Genomic DNA, 23,481 nt, shown 5'->3' with positions numbered 1-23,481 from the left:
ATTGGGAGCTCCCAAAATTCGTCGCGAACCTGTTGTCAACTGTCAATGAAAACCGCACATTGGTCTGGTAGAGCGCAAAAATTGGCTAAACTTCAATTGAACAACAATGAGAATTAAGATTGTTTGCCTATGGTCTTACATTTTGAATCGTGGAATAAATATACATTGTTTACTGGACACAAATTGCCAATGAAATCTCTTAATTGTATTTTTTTCTCATAGAAAATGAGATGTGAAAATGGTTTCTACCCAGATTTTACTTCCATTGTGCACAACCCAAACACGAGACGAAAAAATCAAAGAAATTAAGAAAACATGCCAGCTAGCAGTGAGCTGTCTCCATTCTCTCATATTAAAACTAGTTTACCCGGTAAATGTCCATTGTCATATAGTAGGCTATGTGAAACCCTGTTTTAAAGATCGTGCTACTTTTCCCCGAATGTCTCCATACGCCAATTCCTCCAAATGACCCCTTTTCCTGAATGCAATTTCTGAATGACCCGTTTTCCCGAAAAGTGATGCACTTCAAAAAGATTAAAGAAAATTTTTCAGTGACAGGGTGATGAAATAGAAAGAACGATAAGCATAACAGTTAAGGTGAAGATGAATCGAAGCCAAAGCTCAAATTTTCAAGAGCATCCGTTTGAGCTGAAAATCTAATCGATTGGTCACAACCAGCTAGTGACCAATCGATTAAGTTTTCAGCTTAAGGCTAAGTAGCCCGTCATTCGTTTTGGCAACAATGATGACTTTTCAGCTTGCATTTCAAAGTGATAAAACTCAGTACTGATAGTTTATATTAACTTGAAAATGTATCACTGTATGCGCTAACATGCATAAAGTATGCTGATACTTTTTCAGCTGTGTTAGTGCGAAACCAACTGATTTTCTTTGATTAGAAATTGTGAGATGAATTAGCAACAATCATCACCGACGCGTACAAATTTCAATGACGGCCTACTTCGCCTTAAATGAATGTTTGGCTTCGATTCATCTTCACCTTAAGATAACAGTTGGTGATCCTTAAAAAAAAACGAAATTCAAGCTGAATTCCTGGAGAAATTTCTGTAGAAATTCACGTAAGAACTACCGGAGGAATGCCCATGAGAACATATCGCGAAATTAACAGAGGAGTTCCTGGTGAAACCGATGAAGGACATAAAATTCTTAGCGTTTTTAGTTTTAATCTCTGCGTAGTGCAACTCGTGGTGGAACTTATCGTTCGATTTCGGAGCAATTATTACTTAGGAGACGGACTTAGGAATTCTTGGAGGAAGAATTAAGGAATGCTTGAGCGAACTCCCGATGAAAGTTTTGGAGAAATTCCTGGGAACGAAATCCTCAGAAATTTTTGGAGGATCTCCTAAAGAAAATTTTGGGCGTAACTCCAGAAGGAACACCTTGCGGTATTCCTTGAAGAACTATGGTTGAATTTCTGAAGGAACTCTGGAGAAACTCAGGATGAATTTCAGAAAGAATTTTTGAGGAATTACAGGTGAATTCCTTAGGAATTTTCGAAGGAACTTCGAAGGATTACCCGGATGTTTTACAAAGTAATTCCGAAGGCATTCACTACTGCGCTCCGAAGGAATTCCCGGCAGAGCTCCAAAGGAATTATAGTTGGAGCTCCGGAGACTTTTCAGGAAAAACTTGTGATAACTTCCCGATGAAGCTCCAGAGACATTCCTGGAGGAACTCCGAAGCAATATATAGAAATTCAGAAAGAATTCCTGCGGAAGTGTTTAGAAATTTCTGGAGGAACTCTGGAAGAATACTCAGATCAAAACTCTAAAGGATTTCCCGGAGGAACTCTGGAGTATTTCCCGGAGGAACTCTGAAGCATTTCCCAGAGGAACTCTGGAGTATTTCCCGGAGGAAGTCTGAAGGAATTTTTATGAAAAATCATGACGAACTCCTGGAGGAACCCCGGAAAAATTACTAGAGAAACTTCCGAGGAATTGTGGAAGGATTTATGAAGAAAATCTGAGGGAATCGTCGGTGGAATCCAAAGGACTTCTTAGAAAAACTCTAAAGGAATTTCTGGAGGATATCTGAAAAAATATAGAACTCTGGAGTGATTGGTCCTGAAGCTTCCCTGTAACAATTCAAAGATTATTGTTTGAGGTGCTCCGGAGAAATTCCTGGAGAAACTATGGGGGAAATTCGAAGGAATTCCCGGTGGAGCTCCAAAGGAACTACTGAGGAATGGCTGAATCAAATCGAAAGCAATTTCCAGCGGCACTCCGGAAGGAAGAACTTCGGAGCAATTCTCGGTGGAACTCTGGAAGAACTTCCGAGGAAATGCTGGACGAAAAACAGAGGAATTGCTGAATAAAATCCAAAGGAGGAACTTCTTGAAGAAACGAATTCCTGGAGCAACTCCGTAGGGATTCCAGAAGGAAATTTCAAGAAGCTCCGGGGGTATTCTAGAAGGAAGTCATGAGAAATTTCCGCAGGAATTTTGGAAAAAGTCCGAAAAAAAGGAAGGAGGTCCCGGAGAACTCTGGAGAAAATCATTGAATATCTCCGAAGTAATTCTTTGAGGAGCTCCGAGAAATTTCTAGAGTAAATCCTAGCAATTTCTGAAGGAACACTGAAAGTATTCCTTGAGAATCCATGGAGGTAGCCCGACGGAACTCCCGCTGGAGCTCCGAAGGAATTCCCGTAGTAACTACGGTAGAATTTTCAGACGACCTCTGAAGGATTTTTTATGAAGCTCCAAAGGAATTCCCGGCAATAATTCTGAAAAAAATTCCTGAAGGAACTCCAGAACAATTTTCAAAGGAACTCTGAAAGAATTCCTAGAGCGAAGCCAATCCTGGAGGAACTTCGTACAACAATGTCTCTAAAAAATAACGCGATGTTTGTAAAACTGGTTTGAAGTGGTCCTAGGAAATGTAATGCCGTTTACAAATTTATAATGAAATAAATCGTTAAATATACAAGTTCCACTCTTGAACACCGAATTTTTATCTGCACTAGTTTTTGAAATGGCAGTATGGTAAAATCGTACACATACTTTCTGGAACATTCTATTGATGAGACTGTATGGCATGTTATAGAATACGTAAAAAAAACTAGTTCGACCATTTTGTTTGGTGAAAAATAAAATATTTTGTCATCTGGATTTTACACTTAACAATTTCAAAGAAAGTTGATATCATTTACTCGAAAAATTGTCATATTGAATGATGGTTTTGATTAAAACAGTTCAAAATAAGTATTCTAGGGGAGAAGTACTAATTTTCAACCTACAAGAATTTTGTTCCAATTTTCGGATTTCCATACAAAGTAGGCCGAAATCGTATGGATGGGTCGAAAATTAGAACTGTGTCAAAAATTGGTACTTTTACCCTACAAAAGCAGCAGAAGGCAACTATTAAATTATTTTCTACTGCTAATTAGGAACTGGTCGATGTCGATGACTGTCACAAAAAATCGCTAAGTGGCACAACTTTTCTTTCTTCACGATAATGTTGTTGTTAGCAATCATGGTAGTCGACACATTTTCATTGATATTCGACAGCCTTTGCCTTCAGCATTCACAACACGAGCGATTAAACCAACATACGAGATACGAAATAAAAATGTCAATTGAATGCAGGTGATCACGACGTCGTCACCAGAAAACGGTACGCTTTTGTTTATTTCTCTCATTTTTCGTAATTAGAGTTACTATCGTTATAAGTGTGGCACATTCGACATAACAAGCAAGATTAAACTATTCTTGCTGTCTATGATTGGAAATTTCTGAAATCTATGCAAAATTTATTATTCATGAAAATGTCAGACGACATTCATTCCACAGTTTTTTTGTTTCTCGATGTTCATTCTATCGCTCGTACTGTGTATGACAGCCGGTGGTAACGGATGAATGTAGAGAAATCGTTTGACAGATAACACTAGTAGCATAACGGACGGTGCAAAAAACATCAATGCCGCCATCTGTCATTTCATGAGTTATTTGAGATTATAAAGACCACGTGTTTCGAACATTTTTCACTACAAGCATCGTTCCATCTGAAAATATTTCGAGTTTTTGGAATCAACTCAAAAATCGTCTTAGAGTAAAGGTCATAAATTTCTATATATCAGAATACTAGAGATTTTGTCCGTCAAAAACAGCAATCTGCCCCAGTGTGTGGCAATTACAACGACCAAATCGACACACATTGTCGAAAAAAAGAAAAGAAAAATGTTTGATCATTCATTGTGCGAAAAGTGAAAGGAAAACTCGATGAGCTGTAAGCTGGAACGCCCGATGGAGGTAATCAATCGTGTATGAGTCGTAGTGTTTTGTTTTCCATCCTGGGTTGGGGATCTCACATCGAGCGCTGGGCCCGCAATTTGTGGCTTGACCGGGGTCGTTCCGAATTCCGTGTCGCGGCACCTGACCAATTTGACCACAGCACATCGCATCGAAGGACTACTGATGGCGATGGCAGTGATTAATGGGCGACATTCACTTTCCCGCGGCTATACGCAATAAGCAAAGTACCTACTACCTAAAGAGAGATAGCAGATTGAATTGAAACCCAGATTCAGGGCAAAATGTCAACCAGCTTCGCGGAAGGTTTATACCGTGGCGCGTTGTTATTGAACGGAAAGTGTTTTTGATTGTGATTGCTACCACAAACAAAAAGAAGGGTGAATCTCTGAGTTCACAACTTATTTTTAACAAAAAGATCTTAAAACTGCCCTTAAACGTGGCACAACTGGAAAGAAGGGCGTTTCTCAGAAACGCTCTTAGATAGTGTTCTAGCTCAAACTTTTCAATTCATGTGAGGAACTAAAGGATACCGCCAATCGTGGTCAGTCCTGTATATAGGTAGGAAACTCACACTCATAAGATATCCAAACTATTTCGTTAATCGAAATGATCGCCTGGATGAAACATGCTGTGGAGTTGCTATCATCATCCATAGGCTTATAAAACATCTTTTTTCTCATTCAAAACCAAAGTTATTGATAACGCCGTAAAACCTTAATATTAAAATTGAAAGTGTTTAAATGGTGTTGTTCGCTACAAAAAACATCAATTTTCAATGCTAGAAGATTTCAAGCTAGAATAGGGATTTATCAGAATAATATTCTACTCTACACATTGTAGGATAGATATTATTCATATTTTTTAGTTAACCGACTATACTGAGCGGTACATGATTGGTTCTGCTAACTATACACGCGGTATTGAACCTAACAATTACATGATAATTGTTAAATTTGCATGAAATTACAAGCTTATCACTTACAAGATATAATTAACACAATATACAATTTTAGATTAAGTTGGGTAATAAATTTACTGATACCAGTGGCAATTCAATGGAATTCAAAGAAATTAGATTCAATTACTATTGTCATTTATAATTTTTATTTTATCAGACAATTGCTTCAACATTCCAATATTGGATATTTCATGTAATTCGTTAATACTATTACAGAAAGGAAGCTTCAGAATCAACTTCAAAATTATATTGTAAATCCTCTGGACAGCTCTCTCCCCGATATTGCAACAGCTGGTCCATGTTGGAACAGAATTCAACATGGCTAACCAAAAAAAATGTATGAAGATCACAAGCTTGTTCTTAAGACAAAATTTTGCTTTTTTGTTGTATAATTGAAAAAGATTCGTTAAAAATCGTTAATGCGAGTGCAAATCACATAATATCGCAAAAAGCAATAGTATTCCAAAGAAACCTTTCAACTAATTATTTTCTTGATCAATTGTTAGATTAACCCGAATAAGAGTAGCAATATGTTGCAACTTTAATCGCAAATGAGCAAAAGAAATCTAACCCAACTCAACATTGCAATTAATCTCCATGCAAAAAGGCGCTAATCGTGCACGCATTCGCCATAAAAAGCCAATCGATCAGTTGCATCAATAAGCACAGAGTAATAGATCTCAACCCACCACCACCGCGCGAAACCCGATCGACTTCTAGAGCTCTACAGATTTGTCACGTGCCGATCAATTCGCAATAAATTTACCGTAAAAGTATCGGCGGCGTGAAGAAAACCTGATCCGATCGCCTGCCGGACTTGACGCGTAGCTCTATACGCATATCGACCGTCGTCTAATCGACTTTCCACCGAGCGATTCGTTCCGGAGGGAGAGCGGGGGATGTATGATAGGGTGTGCCAGAAAATGTTCAAATTGTCATGGAGCTCAACCCTCATCCTCTGCCAAATCAACTGTCTTGAAGAATGTTTAGAGGTTCCACCAAATCAATTTATAAAAAATGGTAATGTTTGACAAAAAATGTCATATTTTGAAGTTTTGTGATTTTTTTGTTTTGCTACTAGTTGACGCGGTGAAAGTATTGCCACTTAGTAGACCGTTTTATAATGCTATGAAGACTCCCATACAAAGAGACAGTTTTATTTCTCCTCAATTTTGTCTACTCTCCCTACGATTTTCTGACATTATTTGTTAATATGAACACGTTGGTACCCTTGTCCAGTGTTGTAAACAATCACGATAGTCGTTTTAGATGAAATTCGACAGCGCTTCCCTAAATCATTCACAACACGAGCGAACAAACGAATGTCAGAAAGAAAAATGTCAATTGAATGTCTCTGATCACGATAGGTTCGCTAGGAAACGTTACAGTTTTGTTTGTTTCTGTCAATTGTCGAAATAGGTGTTGCTTTCACTGTATGTGTGCCACATTCGGCATAACAAGCAAGGTCAAACCATTCATGTTGTTTTTGGTCCGATATGTCTGAATTCTATGCAAAACTTATGATTTTTGCAAATGTCTTCGTGTCAGACGACATTCAATTGACGTTTTTTTTTTGCTTCTTGGTGTTCATTCTACCGCTCGTGTTATGTGTGTGAGAGATAACTAGCGAGAAGCTAGAGTCTAGAAGCTGGAAACCGGAAGCTAGAAGAGTGATTCCAAGCAACAGCACCAAAATTTGGTAAATTTTTTAATTCATTTTTTTCTATTGAGCTGAAACTTTGCACAGTTTTCCAGTTCCATCTAAATCGTCATTTTCCGATTTCAAATCTTCAAGTTGAGTCACGACTAACTTTTCAAAAGGGTGTATGTGAAAATGGTTCAAAAATATTCAAAAAGCTGCACAGCAAAAACGGTTCGTTCGATTGTTAGACAACTAAAGAAACAAAGTTAGACAACTAAATAAAGATTCCAAAAAAAAATACACACTGTAAAAAATTTTTTTTTTTGCATTAAAAAACATAATTTTTGACACAAAAACTCAAATATCTCAAAACCCTATCGGAATACCAACGTAATTTTTTGAGGGAAAACGGTCCATTATATTAGCTATCTACCATAAATGGTGATGGTAAACCAATAAACAAAAAAGTTATGACATTTCAAACATGTCACAATTTTCACATTTAGTAGAAAAAAAAAATTTTTCAGTGTAAATTATTACGGGAACCGCAGTTTGTTGCTGATTTTATTGTTAAGGGCCTTGCGTGAATTAAACAAGTCTTCTTCTTCTTTTCTGGCGTTACGTCCCCACTGGGACAGAGCCTGCTTCTCAGCTTAGTGTTCTTATGAGCACTTCCACAGTTATTAACTGAGAGCTTACTATGCCAATGACCATTTTTGCATGTGTATATCGTGTGGCAGGTACGAAGATACTCTATGCCCTGGGAAGTCGAGAAAATTTCCAACCCGAAAAGATCCTCGACCGGTGGGATTCGAACCCACGACCCTCAGCTTGGTCTTGCTGAATAGCTGCGCGTTTACCGCTACGGCTATGTGGGCCCCAAGTTAACAAGTCGTTTTCATGTATTCATTAGTATTATGTATATTATATGTATAAATATTATGTATATATATAAATATTATATGTATATGTATATATGTATAAATTAAAATGAATTAACAGATTACACGAAAATATTTTTTTTTTACCAGGATATTTTTTTTAGAGTATGATCGATGAGTTTCTAAATGTTATATATAAACTTTAAAAGTTTTGGATTTGGGTATGCGTTATGAGATCATGAAAACATTTTATTAATACTTATTTATTTATTTATTGTTATTCAATTTTTTTACAATATCGAACACTTTTGCATCATTATCAGTACAGTTCGAGTATAGTTTTGCTTTAATTTTATTTTCTGACAATGGAATGAAGCAGTGAAATTTTTGGGTTCCTTGGATCGTTTTCGCGTTATTATATTGCTCGCTGAGCTCTGATGCCGTTAATTCGTACTCTTCAGTAGTAGTAAAACAAAATTATAATTTTGTTAAATCTTCTTCTTTTCTGCGATTCGCCCAATCAAATAGTTCTTTTGCAGTTTTAATTGGATGCTCACGTTCTTTGGCTAAACTTGCTCTTGTGGCCATGCGCTTTATGGTTCCTCCAATAGCATCACAAGGACCTTTGCCATGTGACGTAGCAAAGAAATGCCATTCTGCATCAATTCCGTACTTTGATTTAAATTGACATAGGCTCGAAAAATTCTTACGGTTTTTGTACTGCGATGCTGCTCCATCAGACATGAAATATATCTTTCTGATTTCTTTATCCTTATCAACGCGTAAAAAGTTAATCATTTTGGCAATGAACAAATTAACAGATACTGAGTCGTGTCTTAAATCTTCGGAAATTACAATAAAACTAAATTGTTCAATTTGCGTACTTCCATTGAAATAAATAACGAATGGATGAATTGTAGCTTGTTGTACGTTCCAGTGATGGGACTGCACTTCATCTTGCAATACAAAGCTATAGTTTTCAGAAAAATCACAAATGACTAAAAATTCACCATCTTGTAATGTATTTTTCGTATTTTTTAAAAAGCGGGATTGCTCTGTTTTAATAAAGTCGTGAGGAATTAAACTTTCTAATTTCAAGCAAAAAAAATGACACAAACTCATCTACAGGTTTTACAATAGTTTCTAGGTCACACCTATCCGTGGTCACCCATTGCTCAAATGATAACTGATCAATATAATTTTCTTAAAACTCAGCGAATAAAGTATTTTCCAATGATGAAGAATCTGGACAATCCGAACAAGATCGTAGATAGCAATTTGATGTTGTATTTTCACACAAAAGACTACCAGTTAAAGTCTCCGAGATGAACTAGCCCAGGGCTAAAAATCTCGTTAATAAAGTCAAACCAACCAACCTACCAGTTAACATTTTAATATCCTTTGATAAATTGATTCTTTTCAAACTATGTAAGATTAGGTTAATATTTTCGTGTGTTGTGCACACACAAACATTATGTGTTCCTGAATTGGATAGAAGCTTGCATTGCCTTGGACGAAGGCTTGCAAATGAGGAAAAACCTACCTTAATATTTTCGTTAATTTCCTTGAAGCGTGTATACGCTTCTTTCAAAGTAGTCATTATTAATCGTTTTTGGATTGCTTGACGCTTTCCATCTGTTTTTACAGATACATAATCTTTTTGGCCAGGCATAGCTCTACTTACTTCATCGTCTTCAAAATATTGAATTATTTTTTCTTTTGTCTCATCTGTTAATGAAGTACTCGACCTAGCATTTTTGGTTACAAGACAGTTATTTTTGAATTGTTTTGCCTCTTTTGCTGTATTTCTATTGGTTTTGAACTCATCAATGGCGTCTTGAATAGACCACGAGCTTGGCAGCATCGACAAAATCAATAATTTTTCTTTCCTTGTCGTGGCTAGATTCGAGAACCTTTCCTTCATATTCATAATTACCTCATCGTAGTCTGTATTTTCCACATCCTCAGGTCCTAATTTGAAGAGGTTTCTTCGTACAGCTTCGTTGATTTCACGGTATTTTTTCTCGGGATAATTGACGTAACCCATCTTCGTCCATTTAATCGGAGTCACTTTTATTCCAGCTATCCCTTCGTTGAAGCGTTCGATGTTGACCTTCTGGATGCACTCATCTTCTGATTGATTTGTTGAAACAGATGTCGCTGATGGTACCGTGGCAAGACTATCAGCACTTGGTACTTCTGGTAACTCCTCAGTTGTTGTCGGTGCATCTAGTAATTCCTCAGTTGTTGTTGTTTTCGAACTTCCTGCAACCTGATTCACCGATGATGTACAGATTGCCCGTTTGTCAACGTTTAAACGGCAGGACGTACAAATGCGTAAATTTGTATTCAATGTAGACATTGGAGCATAACCAGCCGCTTTCAGTTTATCTATGGTGCTTTCGGTGAGATTTCGAAGCTTTCTCGAACACTTTTTTTCTGCAAACGGCCTGCAACAGTTGAGAAAGCGACTACTCATGTTGCTCGTTAGATTTTAATAAACAAAATCACTTTTAAGTTTTTACTGACTAGTTTGGTGTCGTTTGCTTGACTGAAGAAAAATTTTACAATTAAATCTTTTATAACCATAGTGGTAGTATATTTTTAGCTTTTTCGTGAGTATGTTCATGGTTTGTACCTATCATGTGTTTGATGTTGTTGAAGTTACTCGCTTTCTCCCAAATATGATTAACAAAGTCTATTCTCTACCAAGGCGGGTCTATACCCAGGTGTAATCAGATTTTAACTTTGTGGAGAAAACCAGCGCCGAGAAAACCGACCTGCTTTACGTATACTAGATCACCTGGGTATAGACCCGCCTTGTTCTCTACGAGGTAAACTTTTTGCAGGTAAACTAGTCGTATACCTGTATAGAAAACTTTTTTTGTAGCTTTTGTCTTCAATATTAGATTTCTTATAGGTTTCTTTTATCAAAAGGTTTCAAAACTATTGAGAGAATTTTTCTTCAGTTACGTACAATAAAAAATATGACACTATCAAGACTTTAGATCACAACACTGGATCGCGTCTAACTTTCTAATAGATGCTATAATAGTTATGAATAATTAATTAAAATATCATGAAAACAACTTGTTAACCTCATGTGGTACCCTTAACAAAAAATTCAGCAACAAACTGCGGTCCTAAAAAAAATTAACAATGAAAAAAAAAAAACAATTTTCACTAAGTGTCAAATTTGTGAAATATTTGAAATGTCATAACTTTTTTGTTTATTGGCTTACCATCACCAAATTTTTATGGTAGATAGCTAATATAATGGACCGTTTTTCCTCAAAAAATTACGTTGGTATTCCGATAGGGTTTGGATATTTGAGTTTTTGTGACAAAAATGATGTTTTTTAATGCAAAAAATTTTTTTTTTTACTGTGTGTATTTTTTTGGAATCTTTATTGTGTTGTCTAACTTTGTTTCTTTAGTTGTCTAACAATCGAACGAACCGTTTTTGCTGTGCAGCTTTTTGAATATTTTTGAACCATTTTCACATACACCCTTTTGAAAAGTTAGTCGTGACTCAACTTGAAGATTTGATATCGGAAAATGACGATTTAGATGGAACTGAAAAACTGTGCAAAGTTTCAGATATTTTTGAAATGGTCGATCTGAATCGACTTGCATGCCTCCGTGGAATCCCTCAGCAGGAAGGTCATGCTAGGATTGACACAATCCTTCATGGGGGTTGTGTTCAGAGCCGGATCGGTGTAGGTCAGGAATTTTACATCTGAACCTACTACTCACCGAGGTTGATGACGAGTTTCAAACGTACATAAAGGCCTACCAAGGTTTCATCAGGACGAAGGCAGACTCCTCATAGTCCTATTCGCTGTTTCAAGTTGGTATCACCCTTCCTTACGCAGGCAACAGTAGTTGTTAGTAGAAAACTAGAGCCAAACACATGTTCAATAATATCTATAGAAGAAAAAAAATAGACAAATAATAGGTTTTGGAAATATCTGTACAAACGTAAAAATATGTCAGTTCTTCAAAAATGACTATTTTTCATGATCCGATATGGCGGAGCCTCTAAACCATTTTTTAAGTTGATTTGTCTGCAAAATGGTACAAATAAATAAACATACCTTTCAGTCAAGGAGTAGCACAATGATTTTTCGAACATTGTTTTTTTTTTCTGGGACACCCTAATATCACAAGTATGTCAAAGAACGCGCGCGTTGACAGTCAATGGTAGTGGTATTTGCATTTCATTGGCGATCGACTCACCTGTTCGAGCACCTCCTCCAGGGGTCGCCCATTGGACTGGATCAGAGACTCGATGGCGGGTATCTCCTGGCTGATTGCACACTCCGGCACTCCGGCTGTCCCCGACGACGATGACGAGGAGGCGGCCGACGCTCCGCTGGTTGAGTTGTTCGAACAGGTCGTTCCGATGGACTGGTCGAGCGAGGTTTGGCTGGAGCTGATGTTGTTCTGGCTGGCACTGTTGGCACTGCTGCTGCTGTGAAGGGCATTCTGGTGTTCGCGGCCTTGCTGTGGGTTGGACGGCCGCACGAAATACTGCTTGACGCCGACGATCTGGAATAGGAGGAAGAAAGAGAGAAAGTGGGAATGAATGGATAGCTCAAATCGAGATTGTTGATCGGAATGGATATTACTAGTCTAGAAAGTCAATTTCAGAAATGTCAAGCTTCTACCGGTGGATTGAGGTTTGGAACTTCCAGAAGATACAATGCATTTTTTTTGTGTGATATCATGTTCAAGAGAACGTTTCATAAGCTACTTGAATAGAACAAATAAGCAAAAAAGTTTCGAGCGCATAAGAGAGCAAAAATTTTCATTTTTCGTTGATCAAAACGACTCCTACAATTTAATCCTTCCTTCATCAAAAATTTCAGATATCACTTGTAAACGTGCAGGGGAATCTCAGCTTTCAAACAACGTATTTCCCCCAAATGACAAGCATTCGAACGCTGCCAAAACTGGTATTGAGTATTAGCTTGAGAATTGATGGCCGTACAATTTGAAGATGCTACTCCGCGATTGACCAGAACAATCAAAATTGACCATTCTCAATAGGAACAAATAGAAAGTTCGAAATTTGGAAGTTAATAACAGCGCCAACCACATTGTTACTTGATACCGAGATCAGCTCTGCATCTCCACTGTTATCATGGAAAGAAGTTTATCATAGCGAAATAAGGTAAGTATCTATACAAAACTGTCACGAATAATTGAAGATTACAGACTTGCCCAACGTATAGAAGGCCCGCCTCGTGCAACTTGGGTCGACTCAGAAATCGAACGTCAACCCGGATAAATACATCAATCATCGACGACAGCTACCCACTGGCTCCCCATAACTTCAATCAACTCTACCAAGTGCACGAACCCTGCCTGCACAACAGAACGAACGATTATCACCCGAGATCAATCGATCGATTCGAATTTTTTCACCTGCCGCTGCATTGTGATTGGATTTTTTCGTAATCCTGCCATTAGGGGGCAGCCCGGGCAATTTGCCTGTCCCGTTTTGTCCCGGGTGCGACCCCAAAGCTTGGAGTAGGCTAATAAGCTGTAACCCCCCGATCTTCCCGTCCCAAAGGAATACCCTCGCCCCGTAGCCGTATAAGCTCAACGAGCTGTGGCGTCGCGATAGGATCGATCGATTATAGCCGTGATTAAATGCGATGAGCTACTGGATATTGTTGGCGCTTTTTTTTTTTGCTGTTGTTCGGAAGTTTTTGTTTAAGCGTGCTTTTTGTTGATTGGATCGCTACTGCCAGCGCTCAAGTGGTGACCTTTTTTGTTTCCAACCGTACAAACGTTTTTGTATTGGCTGTTTTCCGACGAACCTGCGCCATGATCATTTATTACTGGATGGGCATTAGGTTAGAGTAAAAATAGAAAACGGCAAAGCTTTAACGAGCATACGGCTTCGGCGATTGATTTTGCATGAAGTAGGTTGAGATGGGGAAAAAAGGTCAATGTAAGTACTTCCTGTGCCGTAACAGGCATAATTCATATCTGTGTCCGATTTGATAGAGTCAGAGCTATCTATTGATGCATAAACAGTAACAGTAAGACAACGGTATGAAAAAAAAATCAAACCGTAAATAGGGTCGGTGTACTCTTATTAGACAGTCCCCTATAGTCGCACTAGTGGCTTTTACGTCCGTTTTGCATGAATTGAAAAGCTATTTCTCTAAGTGCCATTGATTCGCAGCCGGATTTTGTTCAAAAAAAATGATCGAAATAGGGTAAAAGCAACGGTTCTATCATATGAATGTGATCTACTGAACACAAAAGGTTTCATGCTGGTTGGCTATGTAAAACGGTGTATAATCCGCTATGGCTACAACTGGCGTATGGCCAAAACCGGTGCTCCTACCCTAACTGAGAGCTTTCATTGCCAGAGTTACCATGGCACAAGTTCTCCTATTTTCAGAATCTGTGTCGGTATTGACCATCAGTTATCTAGTTTTGAAAATATTCCGATATTCGTTGGGGGGCCGACATTTGCCATATAAAATTTCATTGGTCGCCATTTTGTTTTGAGCCAATTTATCAAAAATAAACCGTGGACTATAAAATATCAGAAGCTCCTTCTCTGAGAAAATCATATGAATCGGTTGACTAGTCTTGGTTACAAGGTATGATGGTCCCCTTAAACAGCATTCTAAAGATAATTTGTTCCATATCTCGATATATCCATAAAACGATGTTATTTCCAGGGCAGGCAATCGTCATCGTCAAATGGAAAAAGTCGTCGACGAAACTAAAAAAGAATCGTCATCGTCACTCAACCAGCGTTGGATGACGATTTGCTGCAGTTGTCCGCCACAAAGACTCGGCGTCATGACGAACAAAGAAGCCTCCTTCGTTATGGTCGAATCTTCGTTCGGGAGCTCTGAGCCGACTAAAAATATGAACCGTGGCGTCGATAGATTATGAGCCTTTTTTGAAAAAATAAAACAAAACGTGTCCGGAATTGAACAAACGAGCTCTGAATCGTCAACGTCACGCGCTTACCAACAGAGCTATTGTTGAAGCTTGAGAAATACGGGTTAAATTGCCAATACAAGCAACTCTGGGATGGCATTCGCCGTTTTGTGCATAGCAAGCGAATATACAATAAACGCCTCCTTCGTTTAAGAAAGGGGAGCGAACGGAATGAAGACAAAGTGGTTGGTTGACGATTTTGGATTGACGTTCGTCGTGCATTCTTTCGTCGATGACGAGACGACGACCTGCCAGAGTTATTATACTAAATGACGATGTCTTTATTTATTTCGTCATCGCACTGTGACGAATCTAACGATTGCCTGCCCTGGTTATTTCTAATACCGGCACATGGCAGTTTAACTATACATATTCCCTTCATGGTATTTTTCTCTTAATAAACTATGCTATTAAAGCATTTAGCAACCAGTAACATCATATCTGTCCTAGTGAACATTTCTTAAGTTTCGAGATTTTGTAGGTGTTGATCGCTAATTGCATTTTACATTTAGGATAATAAACAAAAATAGCGTATTTCATTCTTAAAATTATTGGGAAAGTATAACTCCGATTTGTCCCATTAGAAAAGTAAACGCCAGAGCGTCTCCGTACAGTAATCAATCGGATTACAAAGTTATTCAAAATTGGTTAATGTTCGTATTGAAAATTGTGTAGGTGTTAACCAGGGCTGTGCATTTTCGAAAGCATTTTGTGAAACACGAAGGCTTGGTTGCGTCGTCTCGATGATGACGAACAACTGCGTCGCTTCGTTCTTCTTTCACCACTCATTCGTTTCGTTACCTGATTGAAAGCAGCGAACAAGAAAGGTGAAATGAAAGAGTAAGAACTTCGTTTCATTTGATTTCATTGAAATCTATCAAAATGTTTCAAATTGAATTTCACCTATTTTTTTGCAATAGTGATGCATATAACTTGTTAGGTGATAAATTAAGATAGGGAAAGTATGCGGGCTACCACGTCGTTCATTTGAATTAATCAGCTCCTAAAGTTAGAGACTACCGATTGAAAGACCAGCTCGCTGCGGTGAGGCTCTGATAAATGACGCGCGACGCACAAGCAGCACGAAAGAAATGAAAGACTACGCTTGCTGCGATGAAAGGAAATGTTTGTCGGATTGAAACGAAACAGTAGAGTTTCATTCGAAAGGGAAGCTTGAGTCAGTCAGTTGTGGTCTGAAAATGCTTTCAATGAATGGACGGCCCTGGTGTTAACACATATTTGGTCGTGTAATCTTCACAACGAAAACAAAACACGTTTTTGCCCTTAAAACTTGACTTTCTGGATTGTCAAATCTGTTACATGGGACAATTATGCTTACACCAGCAATTAATTTTTGCAGTGCTGATTTACTTCCGACCTACTGCAATTTCTATCACAGATTGCTGCGCCTAAAAATAATTCTCATTGTTGACAACTTCAGACCATATTTTTAGAACAACAATGTTTTGCAATTTTGTCCGTTTTATAATACGTGTTTTAAACTTAATATATACATAAATTCTTCAACTCATTTTTTTGTATTAAAAACTTTATTAAAAACATTAGCTTCAACTTTACAAATCCACTCAGGCCTGGTTGCACTACTGTGTGTCAATAATTCTGCTGGGGAATTTCTGCTTTAAATATCAAAAGCGTTAATGCCAAAGGTACCAGAATAATTCAGATTATGTTTGAAAGTCGGATAAATTTATAATTTGAAAATCAAAAGCTTCAACAGAAGAACCAATATAACGACAGTACTTGAAAACAGTTCATACTTGAAAACAGTTCATACTTGAAAGCTTTTCTAAAATACTAAGCTCTAATCAAATATATTATGCATAAACAATGCCCGCAAGAACAGCCTGTGTATGAAAATAAATTTTGTGTTCATCGTATTGGTCTCGGTTTCAAAGAAGGGTAGTTTTATGATAAAATTATTCAAGGATAGAATGTCAATAATAATTTCAACAAAATAAACTGATGATCAGAAGATGTTGGAAAGAAGAGAAATTATATAATTCGAAAGTAATATTGAGTACTAATCAGTGCAATAGAATAACTCAAAATAATGTGGAGGGAAACAATCTGATTGAAACCATTCAACATCAGTACCATTTATTATGCTTAGAACACTCTCTGTTTACAAGAAGTAGATATTTTTAATTTAACATCCATAATTATTATAACGGCATAACTGATACGATCACCTCATGTAAGGAAAAAGGGTTGATTTATGGTTATTGTGTCAGAAGTAGTATAATCAATTTTAATTTGAGCCAAACGGCTATTATGCCAAATGTCCATTATGCCAAATGATCTGTTCCCGCGAATACGATCGGGAAGGTATTTGATACAACTCAGTATGTCCTATTTATAATCCACTCTTCCCTATTTACTTGCATATAATTTTCCATAAATGTATTGTTGTATACAATAATATGTTGAAAGGTAACTGTTATACAATTGATGGATTAAATCTTCTGAAACTTCCAGACAATGATACAATCCAAGAAAGGTAAACAATAACAATGTTGAATCATGAATGATCTGGTGTGTAAATGTTTCAATTGAAGATTAATAGCTTTCTAATGGACGGGGTTGGTGGTCTGATGGCTGCCGCTTCTGCTTCACAAGCAGAAGGTCATGGGTTCAATCCCAGGCCCGTCCCTTTCCTCGTACTTTGTAGTTGTATATCTCTCACTTGCTTCTATCTTCCATTATAAATCTATCGCACTCAAACTATTCGTGCATAGCAAACGCTAGAACTAGAGACGGACAAGAAACCGTTTCCCTTACGCTTCCATTCTTCCACGCGCATGCCTTTCCTTACGCCTGATACATAGACAGTCTGCTAACCACAAAAGCAAACCTCTCTGCCATGCCTTTTCCCCCAACCATACACTCCGCATGAACTGGCGTAGATGCAGACGGTTTACAGTGGGCTATTATAAGTGCAACATCATTTCCTCCCCCTTCCCCACATTGGTCTGCATTCTGACGTGGCAGGCGCCATTATAGCCTAAAAATAGAAGATCACCAGCACTTATACACTGAGGGTGTCTGTTAGTCCCAAACAGTCATTCGGTTGGTTCCTTGTGTAAGTGCAGCTGATCTGGCTATACTGGAGTAGCATCCACGGGCGGCCAATCAAGCTCAAGCTCAAGCTCAATTGAAGATTAATAGCTTTCTAATGGTTTGTTAATTTAAGGTATATTTCATGGTATGTAGAACAGGTGAGTAGAAGTGTTGCTATTTTAGTGGATTTAATTATTTTTGGCCGACAGCATGAGGTATACTGCGTCTACTAGTGTGTGCAATAAAGTACCACAGTAGATTGCCGCTAGCCCAAACATGACCTTTATGCCAAATGACCTTATTCCAAACGGATTGGATCATTGGAATTCATTCGATCGATCATGTCATCCGGTAGTTCTGGAAAAGCTTCCAAAAATATCACATATCACATAAAATATGCCCACGGTGTCTTTGTGGAGTGACTTTATTACAAAAAAATAGGTAAGTCTGAAATTTCGAACTAAAAACAATAAGACTTTGCTCTTTCATTTGCGACCAAAATCAAAATAATCGGTCGGGGGGTCCAGAACATTTTTTTTTATTTTGTGCGAAGTATTCATGGATATGTGTTTTTGTACCGACACACATTGCGTTGAACATAGATACGGGACAAACTGCAAGATCAAACCATTTGAACACCTTGGCTTGGAAGGTAAAGTTGTTCTTGCTCAAAAGAGCTGTAATAAGCATATATGACATATGATATACGCATAATTGCAAAACTGTCTCAAACGTCATTTTAGTTATTGTCCACGAAAAACCTTGAAAATCGTACTTAATTTGGTCATAATGATGTAAGAAGTTATTAGAAAATATTTTTAATAGGTGAAGATGCATCGATATCAAACCTCGAATTTTCAAAAGATTGTTTGTAGATTTGTATCTTGAGAACCTGTCAACCTTTTGCGTCGAACATTTTATTGATTAGTCGCCACCAGCGAGTGACCAGTGAGTTACCGGTTGTCTGCTTCTCTAGACTTGTGCTTTTGAAAATTCGAGGTTTGGCTTCTATGTATATTAACCCTTAAAACCATTGATAACCAAGTGTATAGCTCGTTGTTATTAAGCAGATAAACCGACCAAAATAAAAACTGTCACCGCTGGGAGACAGAGGAGGATCTTCTCTTCGTCGTAGCATTGTGAAATAAAGTGTAGATCCATTCGTTAGCTCAGTAATAACAAGCTATGGCTTTAAGGACGAGATCATAAATTATGCCAGATTTCTCTTTTTACTCGTAGGGGATGGTACACAAATTATGTCACGCCAAATTTCAATTTTTTCGACCCCCTCCTCCCCTTTGTCACACTTTCTGTATGAGTCCTCTGATAATTTTGTAAGGCTTGTCACGCATGGCTTAACCCCCTCCCTCCTTGGAGCGTGACGTAATTTGTGCATGACCCCTAGATACAAAAGTGACTTAACCGCCTTTCAAACAACATAATTTCAGTTATTCGAATTAACTAGTAGAGTACTTCGCATGTGATAAACCTTGTTATAAGGCATGTAATATACTTGCCCCATGGTGCTGAAAAATACGCTAATTTGGATGGTATTTGAGAAGTTTCAAATCTTATATTTATTATGTTATTTTCTTAATGGCACATTGCTTATGAAAAGATCAGAAACTAACATCATGAGGCTAAAATGGGTTTGGGATTTTTGTACTTGTTTGCAGTACTATAACCCCATATTAACCCCTCTACCGGCAGCTTCAATTTTTCAAAATATTCAAATCGCAATAACTTTTTTGTTTCTCAATATTTTTGAAAAAAATTTCCACATCTTCTCAAAAAACTCTCTTATTTTCAGAATCTGTATCGGTTTTGAGCATTGGTCATCTATATTCGGAGATATTTCAAAATTCCTTGGGGGACCGACGCATAGCCATAACTCTCGTAATTATCTCTGGCTACAGATTTTTTCTCATATTCGGTTATTCGCTTTTCAAAACTAAACTTTGATGAAAGTCTATTGTGAAGAAATTTAACAAATCGTTGTAACTGTTTTTGAGCAATGAGCTTTTATGTTTTCGGTACCACTCTAGCCGTAACGAGATCTTGAAAACTTCTTAAAACATCATATTGAAACTGTATATGGGAAGTGTCGGTCCCCCAAGGAACACCGAAATATTTTTAAAACCAGTTGACCAATGGTCAATACCGACATAGATTCCAAAAGTAGAAAAGTTTTTTGAGAAGTTGTGAAAAAATGGTGGACAACTATAGGGAAACAAAAAAGTTATCGCGATTCAAATATATTTTTGTGCTGGAAAAATGAAGCTGCCGGTAGAGGGGTTAAGCTAAATAATAGCAAACAAACTCATGAATATCTCTCTGCTATCTGTCGAATTGAATTTCTCTCTTCAGCAAATTTCTTTATTATGGTTTGAAGAATGAGCTTTTACAATGAGATAATAAGTTTGTACTTACATTACAGTACAAGCGTGTTTGGAACATACCTCACAATTTCTTCATAGTAATTTCCATACAAACCTACTTTGCCTTTGGGCCACCTTTAAATCGCCACCGAAAAAGCTGCGAATTTCACAGAACACTATTTTTATAGTAAGGATAGTAAGGAACATATGTGAGATTGAATTCTCAAACATTTTTTAATTTTGAACCGCCCTAATGTACATAAACAAATAGATAGGCAAATTCAAACATATGTGCAAGTCTCTCGAAATCAAACAAAAAAAAATTACTCTGGACCCCCCGACCGATTATTTTGGTTTTAGCAGCAAATGAACGCGAGAAACCTAGACTTTATTGTGTAGAAGTTTCAGACTTACCTATTTTTTTGTAATAAACTTGTTCTACGAAACACACCGTGATGCCATTTCCCCCAGGGCACCCCAAACCCACTACAGAATCGTCAGTACATCAAGCTTTTCAGAATATGTATGCTTGCTTGAAATTCGATGCACAGTTTGATATAGATTCGAATAATGTATACATGATTGTAAATGCAAACATGACTGACCATATGTTCCAGAACTGGTTTTACAGAAATTTCGAAAGTTCTCCAATAAATCTTAGTACGTCTACCGGCAAATAGAAATTAGTTCTAATTTCTAGGGCAATTATTAACAACAATTAAACTTCAGACCACACAAATATATAAGCGACATAAAAAAAATGTTATGGAGTTTGTTGTTGAGTTTAGACAACATTTTGGCTTTCTCAATCACTTTTTGTTTAATAACTAAGTCAAAACAATTTTTAATTTAATTCGTTGTATACACAGTATGAAAACAACTATATTAGCTTCAAAAGCATGTTAAAAGACCTGGAATGGAATGAGTATTTATGAAGTTATAATCAAACAAAGCAGCAGAGAAATTCGAAGACGTATAATTGCCGGAAGTCGTGCTTACTATGGATTTCACAAGACCTTGCGTTCTGGTAAACTTCACTTCCGTACTAAGTGTACCATGTACAAGACGCTGATAAGACCTGTGGTCCTCTACGGGTATGATACGTGGACAATGCTCGAAGAGGACCTGCAAGCGCTATGATTTTTTGAACGACGTTTGCTCAGGACGATCTTTGACGGAGTAAGTGAGAACGGCCTATGGAGGAGAAGAATGAACCACGAGCTTGCGCAACTTTTCGGTGAACCCAGTATCCAGAAAGTCGCCAAAGCTGGAAGGGTACGATGGACGGAACACGTTGTGAGAATGCCGGACAACAATCCCGCAAAAATGGTGTTCACCTCGAATCCGGCCGGTACAAGACGAAGGGGAGCGCAACGAGCTAGGTGGTTTGACCAAGTGGAGCAGGATCTTGAAAGTGTGGGGCGATCGAGAAACTGGAGGTTAGCAGCCATGAATTGATTTAGTTGGCGTAACATTGTGGCGCAGGTCATGTCTTGAAGGACGTAGCGCCATCAAAAGTAAAGTAAGTAAGGGGCGATCCATTAATCGTAAGACATTTTTCGGGGTTTTCCAACCCCCCTTCCCCTAATGATAAGATTTTTTGTATGAAAATTTAAAATAATTTGTATGGCGCGTAAGAAAACTCAAACCCCCCTCCCCCCATAAACCCTTACATAATTAATGAATAGCCCCTAAGGAAGTAATCAAACAAAAATGTTTTTTTTTTTTTTGTTAGTAAAAAGAAGATAAATTTAGAGAAAACTACTTTTAACTAAGACTAGTTTTGATTTTTGACAAATTTGATACCGTAATTTCGGGTGAAATCGATCATTTTTCACGGTGTTTCTAGTCTGTTTTCTATAATGTTAACAATGTCAAACAACTAAATGCAGGAAAACAAGTACGAAGGTGAGCCTCATCAACTCATGTACCGAAATTTTCTAACAAATGTCATTTTAGTGTTAACAAATATCTCTAAAATAAAAAATCAGGGGATCTCATTTCGGGGTGAAATTGATCACTTGTCAGTGCCATTATTGTTAGTTTTCAAAACGACTCTACATGATAAATTTGAGCTCCCTGAATCCGAATATGCTTGTCAAAATCTTAACAATGCAATATTTATGTAAATAACGAATAGTTAAATTTCAAGAATTACGCGGAGAACGCCTAAATGTATGCAATCTAACAGAAATTCAATTATTTCAACCATTTGAGCTAAATGGTACGAGTTTTGGTGATGAAATCTTGTTTGCGGATATATCTTAAGCATCCTCACAAACTTTCAGGTTTATACTATGTTCAAATCCTTGCTTAGAAATTAAAGTTTATAGGTATTTGTCAATACCGTACCGTGCATGATTTTGAAATTTTACATTATTTTCATAGTAATAAACATTATTCAACGCAAAAAACTTCACAACACACAATTAGACAACAGTTACGACCAACAACGTTCATTTACTGCAGCTTACATTGATATTTGTGCTCCATTACGCATAAGTAAAATCGTGTGATACGATGATCAATTTCACCCGCTTGATCAATTACACCCGATTTTACGGTATTCCATAAACTTTTCATAGATTTTATTTTGAAGCGAAAGATGCTAAGAGTTTAAAAATTGGTTGAAAGTTATAAAGCCTTCACTAAAAGTAATGTTTCATAACTTGAAAATTCACCTTCAAGTCGCTGCGCTACCTCTAAATCGTAATATTTTTGGCTCAAAATGTGAGGTTTTCCTTTTTATATGATTTGAATTCAGAAGAGCCCACGAATTTTTGGTTTTGAGACATTTAGAAAAATAAGCCGCACTCTACTATGTAGCTATGCGAAAGATTCTAGTGATTACCAGCTTAGTCTGCCTCTGGCACTCATGGATGTTCATGACCAAACAGCAGCGATTGAGTTATGATAAAATTGAGAGAATCTCTTACTTATCGCTCTCTATAATTCTCTATGATTCGCAGCACATCATGAGAACGTCTTTATCAGCTTCTGCTACAATGCTATTATTTATCAAGCTTGTTATAACTTGCGAATCATTGCTTATCATACACCGATAAAGATGGGATGTTTTTCCTCGCTTGCTTTGATCGTGCATTAAAATTAACTGAGAATGAATCCTGAAATGCCTGTGAACTAGTCTCACTGAAGATTCATTTGATGCGAATAACACCACTATTTAATTCAACGTTGCGAAAATACACTATTTTGGTTCTATCGTCCTTAGCAGGGATATAATGCTAGGAAGAAAAACAATCAAAAACCTGTCGATAATTACCGACTTACCACGGTCC

The 23,481-nt window shown here is 37.4% G+C and overlaps 1 protein-coding gene across 4 annotated transcripts in view; it reads right to left on the bottom strand.

Moving 5' to 3' along the window:
- The window catches only part of LOC5574775 (RNA-binding protein fusilli), a 267,224-nt gene that overhangs the window by 115,914 nt on the left and 127,829 nt on the right, over nt 1–23,481 (bottom strand). For all 4 annotated transcript variants that reach the window (XM_021851398.1, XM_021851400.1, XM_021851401.1 and 1 more), the window contains one exon: nt 11,991–12,302. In XM_021851398.1, the coding sequence (XP_021707090.1) occupies nt 11,991–12,302 (312 nt within the window). The remainder of the gene's footprint in view (nt 1–11,990; nt 12,303–23,481) is intronic.

This window comes from Aedes aegypti, chromosome 3 (assembly GCF_002204515.2).
Source record: "Aedes aegypti strain LVP_AGWG chromosome 3, AaegL5.0 Primary Assembly, whole genome shotgun sequence".
Classification (NCBI taxonomy): domain Eukaryota; kingdom Metazoa; phylum Arthropoda; class Insecta; order Diptera; family Culicidae; genus Aedes; species Aedes aegypti.
This window is presented reverse-complemented; position numbering and strand designations above follow the sequence as displayed.